This window comes from Neopelma chrysocephalum, unplaced genomic scaffold (assembly GCF_003984885.1).
Source record: "Neopelma chrysocephalum unplaced genomic scaffold, ASM398488v2 Primary Assembly neopelma1_45, whole genome shotgun sequence".
NCBI classification, from domain to species: Eukaryota; Metazoa; Chordata; class Aves; order Passeriformes; family Pipridae; genus Neopelma; species Neopelma chrysocephalum.
The window spans coordinates 8,504,367-8,516,748 of NW_020897704.1; the positions used below are offsets into that span (position 1 = coordinate 8,504,367).

At 36.1% G+C, this 12,382-nt stretch overlaps 1 protein-coding gene across 2 annotated transcripts in view; it reads right to left on the reverse strand.

Moving 5' to 3' along the window:
* The window catches only part of TBC1D22A (TBC1 domain family member 22A), a 152,988-nt gene that overhangs the window by 133,475 nt on the left and 7,131 nt on the right, over window positions 1–12,382 (reverse strand). For both annotated transcript variants that reach the window (XM_027679259.1, XM_027679260.1), the window contains exon 5: window positions 403–473. In XM_027679259.1, the coding sequence (XP_027535060.1) occupies window positions 403–473 (71 nt within the window). The remainder of the gene's footprint in view (window positions 1–402; window positions 474–12,382) is intronic.

A 12,382-nucleotide genomic window follows, 5' to 3' on the forward strand; every position in this document is an offset into this window, starting at 1 on the left:
GCCTTTCGTAGGACACTGATAGGCTTCGTTTCCTCTACTGCATGTCTATTCTCAAGAAAACTGTAAGCATGTTCTTGTCTTTGAACTCTCCACCACTCCATCAGAACTGGTTGAAAGAGGCCTCTGTTATCACACAAGCCTTTCTTTCATAGAAAGCCAGGCTGAAAAATAAAGATATATAGCTGATATGATTTACTACTACTTCTCATTCCTCTCCTTTCAATTTGATAGGATAAGCTTGAAACTGAGCAAAAGAACATAACTTCCATTACAATTCAGCAACAGGACACAATGTTTTCAACTATCACTAATGAATTATAACTCAAGCAAAATTATTTGCAACGCTTGAAAAAGCTATTACTACTAAATGCAAAGGAAGAATTAAAAAGAAATACAACTTACTGAAAGAAGCTTCCATGCAATTGGACGAACCTGCTTGGGAATGCCAGACCAACTCAATTTTCGCAATTCATCTATTAAAAGAGAAATGTTTCATGAGAACCAAGGAATCTATCCATTAATATACACAGATATATTCAAATTAGCGTAAAGGTGTTTACAACAATGATCATGTCTTCTTAGAAAATCCAGTGAAATCAGAAATATAGGGCAATCCTAATGATAATAAAATACTGGAAAACTGCTATCCATAGGGATACCTCTGACAATAGGTCCCGAGTGTGATAAGGTAACTTAGTGGAGTATTTCTTAGTGTACATGCCTTACATTGTCTCACTCGGCTACTTACAATATAAATGTATTATTCTCCTACTGTTTTTTGAGATGCATATGAAGGGTATACACAGGTAAAGCAGTTGTAATCCATTAGAGCATACATAAAATGCAAGGAGCAGCAGCGTATGCTTTCAAAAATATTAAAAGGTTCACAATACTTCTGTACACTATGCATGGATGAAGGAAGCATGAAAGCATGCTCATACACATAACCCCAAGAAACGTGGTGGTATCACAATAAATTTCTCACTTATTCTTCATCTCAAGGAGTTGACAGACACTGGAAGAATACAGGATGACCAAAGGATCAGTAATATTAAAAAAATATGACTACTAGAGTTCATTGTGAACCAAAGTCTCAAAGAACTTGTGCAGACTATAAACACAGATTAAGAGACAAACTGAACAGTAAGTCACAGGCTGGCACAACAAATATACTTCATCATGAGTATGTTGTCACTGCAAATACAAGGATTCAACAGGAAAAAGACTCCAGCTGTGATGATCAAGCACAAGCTGCCCAACAGGGACCCCCCGACAGCAGCTGGTCACATAATTTTACCTTTTTTCCCATTATTTGATCTTCGATTTCCACTACGCTTCTACTTCCTTTTCTCTGTCCCAATTTAACAAACCACTCCAATTACTTCTTGCCTTGATGGTCCCAGCTTTGCTACAGCTATACCCAACTTTGCTATTTCTGAAATTATTACCTTCGCACCATTAGTCTGGTAACACTGCACTTTCCAAAGTGGCCCCTGTGGCCACTCTCCACGCAATGGCACTGTTCAGGCATTTCTCACACAATTCCCCCTTTACTACTCGTGGAATCCCATAAGGTGCTACCTACAACTTCTGACAGCTTCTCACACTGTTTGTTATGTACAGCAATTTCTCACATCATCTCCAGTAGTTCTGCACACCCCAGGGAGTTTGCTCGGCCTCCGAGCAGCTTCGGTATTTGTTTGCAGTCCCACCATATCTGCAACAAGCTTCAATTCCAGCCATGATTTGATGTCAAGCAAATCCCCAAGATACCAAGCACTAAATCATAAGAAACAGTATCACTGGTTATATTCTTCTAAGAGCCAAAAAGGTAGGAATGGATCAAAAGAAGTAAAGGCAAAGTAAACATATAACATAAACAAAAGTAGAAAAATGGTATTTTGTATAGTTTATGAACAAAAACAACAAAAAGAGAGAATGTCTGCTGTAACTAAACACATCTACAAATTATTTATGTATTTCTACTCCACCCCAGAACATGATAGTTAGCTCCAGTTGGTTTAGTAACAATGAAGGCCCCAGGTCTTCAAGAGCAAGTGATCTCCAACTGTGCATCATCCTGCTCCACTCCTCCTTGTGCAGTATTTATGAACAAGTATGCTTTACTGGATCTGATCTATTTATGTCACTGGTAGTCTGGCTGAAAGGAAACCGATCTTGTGCATTAGTTTAGTACTTTCTTACACAATCATTTGGGTAAAGTTTCAAGTTTTGGCTACTGTTAACACGCAACCATACCATTTACAAACAATGTAATTAGTATATGCAGAAAACAGAAAATAAGTCGCAAATCAAAAACTACTTTTATTATTTTCTATTAACATCAATTGTTCATTCTCAACTCTACACCCCACCAAACTCACTCTAATCTTTCACCTTTCTGAGTTTTTTTTCTCCTCCCTTAACGAAATAGCAATCTATGCACAAACATGGGTACCAAGCTTTAAAAGCAGGCCACATAAAGAGAAGGGAAAAAAAAAAGCATGAAACAAGAAAACATGCAAATCTACTGTCACAATCAGAAATGTGGAGCATGTGATAAAATCAGTAACAAATCATCTAGTACAAAAATTCTAGTTACTCCTAAGTAACTCATTTAAGGCCAAAGACAAGAACTACACAGACAAATTGGAATACAGCTTATTCCAGTAAAGCTTTCTATCCTGTAGTGCTGCTGAGATTTCCTTCTATGTTCATAACCAAGCAAAGACAGTTTTGACAATGACAATTTAAATTATGGCACCATTGCAAATGAAACCTCTGCTTTGCATTTACGCTAAATATAAACAACTGCTTATAGGACTTGCTGAGCTAAGGATTCATTCTTTGAAATTTAAAGAGAATGGAGAAATAATGTTGTATTTCTGCAAGTTTCAAGAGAAATGAATTTACCCTTCTGATGCTATTCTGCAACGAACATACATTTCCTTTAGTTAGGTATAGCTTGGGCTGTCACGTAATTTCAAACAATAACACACATATCCTACGGGACTGGGTTTCAAAGGACCCTTGTCTGGAAGGAAATCTCAGCACTGGACATGAAAGTAAAAACCAACGACAAAACATCTTTCTATTACAACACAGCACTTACTTGAAACAGATCCTCTAATTATCCATAACGCAGGATTTGGGAGTGAATACGTCCCTATATTCTTCTACACTGAACACAAATATTTATATTCCTCTGCCATTGCCTTATCCTCTCTGGGTGCTCTTTTAATACCTAGATTGTCTGCTGGGCCTACAGAATCTTTGGCAATGTTCCTTCTCCCAAAATATTGGAGAAAAAGCATTTAAAGCTTAGTTTTATATGTTGTTTCTCAAATTCTCTTTTAGAAATGCTTCCATGCATTTGGCCTGACAGGGTTTATATTCTGCTCTACTTTCCTTATTTGACATAGAACTTTACCTTTGGACTGTATTTAATAACCTCCTATTGTATTTGATAACCTCCTCTGCTCTGTTGTCATATCATCCAGGATTGGTCTGAACTTTCTCAAGGCTTTTGTTTCTGGTTTTGCTTTTGTTAAGTGGTACAGTGATTGCTTTCAGGACAGAAACTGTTAGACAGACATATGATTGCACACTTGAGAATTAAGAATCTAGAATTAAGTAAATTCTAATCACAAACCATTAGCCCTGGGTATGTGATAATTCTACTTCTTCACACTGACTGATGCCCTAAATCACAGTCCTCAGTGATCCTTCCAGTATCTCAGACTATTCCAAAAAAAACCACACAAAATTCTGGTTCTAACTTTTCACTACAGTGAGCTCAACTAGCATTTTGCCAGTGACAAAAAGCACACAATAAAATTGAAAGAGGTTATGCAAGAATTCTTATCAGGTGTAGTAGCAAACCTCAAAAGAACAGTCTGACCCTTGTATGTCACACCACTCAGCTCGGTGTCATCTGTGAATCTGTTGAGGGTGCACTTGCTTCCATGGAATATATCACTGATGAAGACATTGAATAGCACCAGTCTCAGTGCAGACCTGAGGGACACCACTCATCACTGATCTCTATCTGGACATTGACCCATTGACCACTACTTTCTGGGTGTGATCATTCAACCAGGAGTCCACCTCTCTCCAATTTAGAGAAGGATTTTGTGGGGCACCATGTCAAAGGCTTTAGAGAAGTTCAAATACACGACATCTGTAGCCTTCTGTTGTCTACTGATGTAATCACTCCATTGCAGAAAGCCATAAGATTGGTCAGGAAGGACTTGCCCTGGGTGCACCCATGCTAGCTGTCCCAAATCACCTCACTGTCCCGCATGTGCCTTCACAGAGCTTCTAGGAGGGTCTGTTCCATGATCTGCCCAGGCACAGAGGTGAGGCTGACAGATTGGTAGTTCCCAGGGTCCTCCTTTCTATTCTTTTTAAAAATTGGTGCAATGTTTCCCTTTTTCCCATCACCAGGGTCTGCCATGACTTTTTAAATATCATTGGAGAGTGGTTTGGCAATGACATCAGCCAATTCCCTCAGGACTAGAATATACCTCGTCAGGTCCCATAGACTTATGTATGTTCAGGTTTCCCAAGTGGACACAACACAAGCCTAGGCAACAGTACCTCAGCCTCCTCCTCATCTGGCAAGACCGGTTTGCCAGTCTTGTTCATAAGGGGGGGGGGTTTGCTTTCTTTGACCTTTCTTTTCTGAGTGACATACCTGTAGAAACCCTTCTTTGCATTTCTTGCCAAGTCCAGCTCCAGCCATGCTTTGGCCTTCCTGACCCCCACCTTACACAACAAGGCAGCATTCCTACACTCTTCCCAGGATACCTGTCCCTGCTTCCACTGTTTGTCTAAGTTCTAGCCTGTAAGCTGCGACAATAACACAGTTGTTTTATCCAATTTTCCTTAGCTTTTCTTTTAAAAACCTCATTTTTCCCTTTTCCTTCCATGTTTCCTACTGAATATTTAACTTTCCCACCAAGAAGTGCTAAGTACATTCATATTTTACAGTACCTTGCAATAGAAAATCCATTTGAGGCTGAATTTTCTCCACATAACACATGATAAAATCTTTTTTAAGTTTCACATTGAGCCAATACATAGCACACAGCATGCTCAAGGGAACAAACAGTTAGAAATTATTTTGTTTAGAGCACAAGAGCTACAAAAACATATGAAATGCCTGACAGAAATCAGGAGCTTAAGAGCAAGTAAGTCCACAAAGATGTCACACAAAGAAAAAACTATTTGAATACACCTCTAAAAACCTTCTGTCCAAGAAACAGAAGCAAATGAGACACTTGATACAAGAGTGTTAGAAAACAGGTATAATATTCTGCTGTTATAAAATAGCCTAAACATGATAAGAATCAAGACAAGATGTAAGCTCACACAAAATCCAATGCTCAATCCTTCCTGGCAACCAAGAAAGAATGCCTTGTTTATCTCCACATGCCTAAGTGTCGGGCCTTAAAAGCTGCCACCAGCCCCATGTGGCTCCTACTATCAGAAGCTCAAAACCTGGAACCCATCTCAGAGCTTCAAAGAGACTGCAGAGTTCTCACCTACATCCACAGATGTCAGATCTTCACAGAGGAGGCAGAGAGAGAGAAGCAGACTGGAAAACAAAGCACTACTTTTCTAACTTCCGTCAGTTTTCTACATGGGGAATCTGTTCTCTTCAACCTGTCCACCAGCACGTTTTCATTTCCTTCTTCATCTAAAAATTTTTTGCCTTCCTTCCCTTAATATGTGTCATTATTCCCATGGATTTACAAAATTAAAGGATGAATGGCAGCTAATGGAAAGAGATGCCAAAAATAACTTGTTTATTTGAGAGTTTTGTTTGGGGCTATTTATTTGTTTGTTTTGTTGTTTGCATTTTTTTTTTAATACTCACAGCATCTATACTCACAACGTCATGGACACATCTTTTTTTCCTCAAATTAGACCTTGGCTATTAGACTGTTCGATTTTGTTTTTAATAAAGGCAAATAGGAAAGAATGAAATTAGAGGAAAATAAGGAACAAATCTAAAGGTACCACATTTCTGCTCTGTAGGGTGCAAATAGACTCCAAACACACAGTAAGTTTATTAACTTCTATTGCATAGAATGCAGTAGCGTGGAAGTACAGATGAGAAAGTTTCAAACTTGGAAACTGCTGTCTTGTAAAAATGCACTTGACTATGTGTGTCTACCTCACAGTTTGCAACGCTTTATATTTAGGTGTCAGAAAAAATTCATCCTCAACCAAGACATTGAGAATAGCAAGGAAATGTGCTTGTACTTATATTTGAAACTTGACCTCTATTTATTACCTAATTAATCATTAAACTATTTGTCAGTGGCTGAAGTATTACATTCTCCCTAGTTAAAGCATAATTTCAATGTACTGTTATTAGAGTAACTCCTTCCCTTGTAGATTTCCCAAGGAATTAGACATCCTAGTTATGACCTGGAGAACATGCTCCCAAGCACAGGATTTCTACAAAAAAGTTTTAATAACACCTACAAATCATACACACACTTTCAATCAAAACAGCACTGCAAAAATATCTTCACTTCACTAAAATTAATATTTTCTTAAAATTCCAGAAAAATTATTTTGAAAATGGGCAGTTGTAAAACATTCTAATTACAGACATGATCACTTGTTAAAAATGTGAGCACAGAACAAGTTGAAACTAGGCAGATCCAAAAACAGTATTTGTAAAATCCTGTCTATGAACTCTGTCCCAGACTGAAAGGATACTTTCTGAAGAAACAGCTTGAACCTCAATTGTTACTCTGTCTTTCAGTTGTCTTATTATTTGATATAATTCTGTGACCAATGAGTATGAAAATCTGTACAAATCCCCCTAGATTTTAGACAAAAAGTAACTCTATTTGCTCACACTAGCCAACTATCACTTCTGCTTAGGAGACAGCAGCTACTTTTCACAGAAACATTGTTGGGTTATGATATCCTATTATGAAGGCAGAATGTGGTAGGAAACTGCTTCAAATTGATACAATTAATTTAATTTTGGAAAAATTTCTTATCTAGTTTACTACAATACTTTTAGATATACCTTTCCTCTCTGAAGAAAACAAAGTTTAAAGAAATTATTCTAACAGAAATCTTAGGACGGTATCCTTTTACTGCAGTAGATTTAAAGATTCCTCATATTTCATAAATATTTCATAGGGCATTTTACAAAGAAAACATTAATTTACCAGCCTTTTAACCCCACGAGCAATTACTAGAGCTATTAACCACTACGCCTAAAACACATTAGGGCAAACAACCAAGTCTACAAGTATTTTTCTTGGAACTACAAGCTTATAATTCTATCCATTACAAAAAAATAAAAAATATGTCAAGAAATATTAGAGGAGTTCAAAATTTCTCTGTATGTATTATTCATTTCTGATACAGCTGTTATTTCATTGAGATCACTGTAAATGGCTACATGAAGTGATGGCCTGCATGAACAACTCCACGACAGATGTGATAAACTAGATTTACATGTTTTCCTATAACATAAATTCCCTGGATATTTTAACTATACAAAGCTGGAAAATTCTTTCAAGAGCACAGATGCACAGAACTGCAGCTCCCCCAACAGCATGTTATAATACAGGCAGCACATATAGAAAATAGCTTTAATAGAGGGCTTGTTATTACTATGGCAACCACAGCAACTGGTTTTCAAAATGAATAATAGCTCTGTTAGGCACTTCATTAATTTATTTTTTTTTAAATCAAACACTGCCCTTAATCTTCTCAATGGAACAAAGCATTACTCTGAATGCATGCAGAAACAGGAAATAAAGTCCAATCCACTGTTGTAAAAAGAGGGGAAGATCCTTTTCAGAACCTTTGGTAGAAAAGAACAGGAAAGTACATCTTGTCCATTATTTCACATCGAAAGTCGGAGAAGCATAAATAGATGAGGTTGGTGTTAGAAGGTACAGAAAAGCAAGTGAACATAAGATTAGAAACACTAAGGCAAAAGGAAGATTAATAAAACTGCTAAGAAAGACCTACAAGTGAAGCCAACAATGGAAATGATGGTAAGTAATGGAGAATAACTATGCCAGCAGAAGATGTTAAGTGGCATTATAGTTTTTCAGAGTTCTCCCAAAACATTCAATGTCTGTGCATCATCAACCGTAATGCCATTCAAACAGTCTCTAACAAGCTTTCCAAGTAAAACTAAGAGAAAAGCTTTTAAACCCTATTCTGAATGTTTTTTAAAAAATTGTAGCTCTTACTGTTTTAATTATGAGTCTTTACTCCAGTGGTTGCATTGGGAATATCATTTCAGTTCAGCTATACCTTAGGTTCTATTACATCAAATTCCTGTAAAAGGCAAGCCCATAACCTCTAATCCATACAAGTTTCTGTCAGTTAACTGCAAACATGCAAACATCTCCAGAGCAGTTGTCCATTATGGCTAAAATACAGTAATCATGACTTGAAAAGACAGCTAGAACTAATGTCACATCACATGAAGCAGCAGCAGGACACACTTTATACTATATATCAACAAACTGAAAGAAGAATAAGCACTAACATGATCAACTACAAGTAATTCCAGGCTGCAAGGGGCAATAAAGTTCTAAATTATACGGTTGAACTAGGAGCTCAGAGATTAATCACTATGTAGCTCAGTGCAGATAAATTAATGAAGTTGGGAACAAAATTAAGTGCAATTCAATTAATGCATTTTGTAAAGTTATTGAAACTTTTCATCAGCATCAGTTTGGCAAGCAATTTTAAAGGACATAACAGATTGTTGTTACAGAACACTGTATTTATGAGCCATAAATTAAAGGTAATTACTATGTTAAATCAGGTTTAATATAAAACTAGACTGGATGTGAGCACAAATAGTAAAATCCTACTTTTCAAGTTGTTGCAACAATACAGATTCCCACTGTGATGAGAACTTTTCTTTCTGAATTTAATTTCTAGAGAACCGTCTTACAATTCTTTTATTATAGTACACACAGGCAACTAGTTATTGTTATGAGATAACTTGAGATAACATCATTTTTAATTCCTGTAAAACTATGTAATTATTTTCTGCCATCAGATATCAAGAGTTTGGCTATCCTTTACATGTTCTGTAAGACTTCACAGCAATCTACTAATTGTATAGCAAAATACTACCTAAGAGAGCGCAAGATTCAGCAGCTACTGGTACTCTATGAAATCTCTTTTTTGAAATTTTGTTACAATGAGGAAAAGAAATAGATGAGGTTTAAAAAATGCAATGAGAAGTGCTGTTGAATGTGAACATGACACAGCAATATCAATAAATTTAAGATGGGAATGCCTTACCATTTTCATGGGTGCTTTTACAGAGCCTTCTATTATTTTTATCAAAGTAGTATGCTAAAACTTCCATATATTATTTTGTTCTACTTGGAGTATGTCATGACTAAGTAGTAAGAAAAGTGACCTTAACAAGCAAAACAGCTTTACAACTTAAGAAATTAGTTGGTTTGACTCTAAAAAAAAATTATATACGTGTTATGTTGCATAACAGTAGCATTACGACATTGTGAAGCCTTATTAAATCAGAAAAATACAGTACACCAAGCTCACTGTTGGTTGTTGCTTGTTTCTGACATCCAATTACATACTCATTAGACATATAGTGTAAAAAAATCAGAAAATTAGTTGATTTTAAGATAAAGAAGGAATTAAGTAAGTGCTTTAATAGGCTAATTTTTAAATTGATATTAAAACACCCATCATACAACTGCTATGCTGAGGCTGCAACAACTTGTTTGTTGATGTCATCTGATTTTATGAACATAATCTGCTTACATTGTTTACACATGTAAACAGCTCCCCAAAACATTGTGCAAGACTACTTGAAAGCACAAGTTGAACAAATTTAATAGAATTGAACTTTAATTGGAAAACTGACAGACATAGAAGTACTGTTCCTCTATGTACAAAGTGTCTGTTGAAGGAAAGAAATTTCTTCCCAGAGACACTCTCTCTATGCTGCTTTGTTACAGTCCCATCCCCTCCTCTTAAAGCAACCAATTGTTCGCAAAAGATTCTGCAATCCCACCTTCACTCAGTGACAGAAGCTCCACTGCAAGGAAGGACAAGGCGTGAAATTAAGTAAGTCTACATCTTGACTGCAAGTCAAGCATAAGCACAGGCTGATTGCACAAAACAACTGCTGCAAATTGTTCCTTCTGAATAACCTGGCATGCAGTACCAGGAGTGGGAGGCTACACAGACACACAGACCCTGCAGTCCACTCTGCAGTTGTCTACTAAAACCAGCAATACTACCAACAGTCCTATCCTGCTTCCTGAATTTGCATTCAGTACACCTAATGTGATCTAATTGACGGGTCAGTCCTCAAGTCCCTCACCAACCAAAACCGCTTGTTACAACAGGCTCCTTCCATCAGCCCACATTTCTTGCAGTAACATGCTTCTACTTGTTTAGCAATTTTTGTTCTGTAACTAACTTTATGAGACTATCTCCCCATTCTTTGCATTATTTTACTACTTGAAGGTAAATTGCTAGGGCCATTGAATACCTCTCTCTTGCAGCACAAAACATATACCTAGAAGAAACATTTTTATAGGAATAGGGTTTTTTTCATACAGCTAACTGCTCTTGAGATCCAATTCACATTATTCTGTCCCCATTTATAACATAGGTAATAACATAGCAATAGTCAAATAAAAAGTGCCAAATGGAAGTAAGGCATATTATTTGCATGTATTTATTATACAAACAATAAAAATGCCTGCAGGACAGAGAAGTGTCTTCGGAGGTCTTAAAGGAAGACACAGAACAATTACTAGGGCAATTATAAATTATAAGCATGAGTTGATTAGTTCAGCTCTACAAAATATTAAAAATTAATTAAGGGCACTTTTGAGCCATGGAAATAAGCTCTTTATTCATAAATAAAATAATCTAAAAATTAATTATTTTATATTCTGAGAATTCTGGGGTGTTTTTTTCAATTCCTTTCCTAGTTCATGTTCTCAGATAATGCCTCGCTCTAATAACCATTTGTATACGTAAGCACCTGCTGGACAAAACTGTACATTGAAACTTTGATAATGACTCTGTCATTATATATTTATGTAATATTTACCAGTGGATTCATATCCCAATTACAGTCTATACCTGGTATATTATTTGATGGGGTTGGTAGAACCTACCTATTTCCACAAGTTCACAACATCCAACCTGTGGACCAAACCCAACTTCAAAATCTGTTGGTGGCTAAAATAATCTTCACTTTCAAATTTATACACATAGTCCATCATTTTGAGAGTTTTCTTGTGAAAGAACACATTCTTTCACAACCTTTAGCTGACATACAAGACTAACATTGTATTTTACACTGTCTTTATAGGATAATGATTATTCAAACGTGACTGAAAGGATTTCAAGGTCATTTGTATTACTTTGTGTTCACAGTTAAAGCTGATTTCTTATGTTATGATAAGCGAAAAGTCTTGAGCTGAAAATGTGCATGACATGGCTACAGTTCCACAGATTAACTTTATTTTATATTGCTTTGAAAGGACTTGTCGCATAATCTATTCTAACAATATGCAAAACTATATCAAGGAAACAAGACAAAAGAAATACTTTACTTCTCTTACTTCTAAGCAAAACAAATACTAATACTTGCAGAAATGAACAGAAATATTTGCAAAAATGTCTCCAAGTCTTACTAATTCAATTCATCATGAAAACCAAAACCCAAGTCTCTGTGGATCTAACACAACACAGACCCACAAACACCACAACACCACACACACACAAACAGAATAAGCCAGTTGCAACAGAATAGGTATCTGACCCTACATTATTCAGTACAAATTTTAGCTTGGAGCCTGTTGCCTAGTTCTACCTTAGTCCATTTACAGTATTGCTCTGAAGAAAAATAGGAAAAAAAAAAAAAACACTCCAACAAGAAATGAAAAAAACCACCACACATAATACACAACAGTTTCCCAGTGTAATGTTGTCATTATAAATCAAGAATTCTTCTTAAATACAGTCTTCATTGTAGCACAGAGCTAAACCAAGCATTTTCCAAAAATGCATACTTTTAAAATGCATATGCGCAGGTACACACCAGATTCCAATGAACTGTACATATGGTAATAAGTATATACATATTTGCATGTATACATGCATAGACACTTTCCCAAATATATACCAATAATGTAGTCCAAGCACTACTATCATATATGATCTACTCCTAATAGCTTCATGACCAAGAGTTTGCATGTCATCAATAAAATTTATTTCTTTCACTAAGAAAAATCATTATAAATATATATATTCACACAACTTCAAATTCTGTACTGATTGCTTTGCACAGCAAGAGAAAGAACAAGCTTCCTAAAAA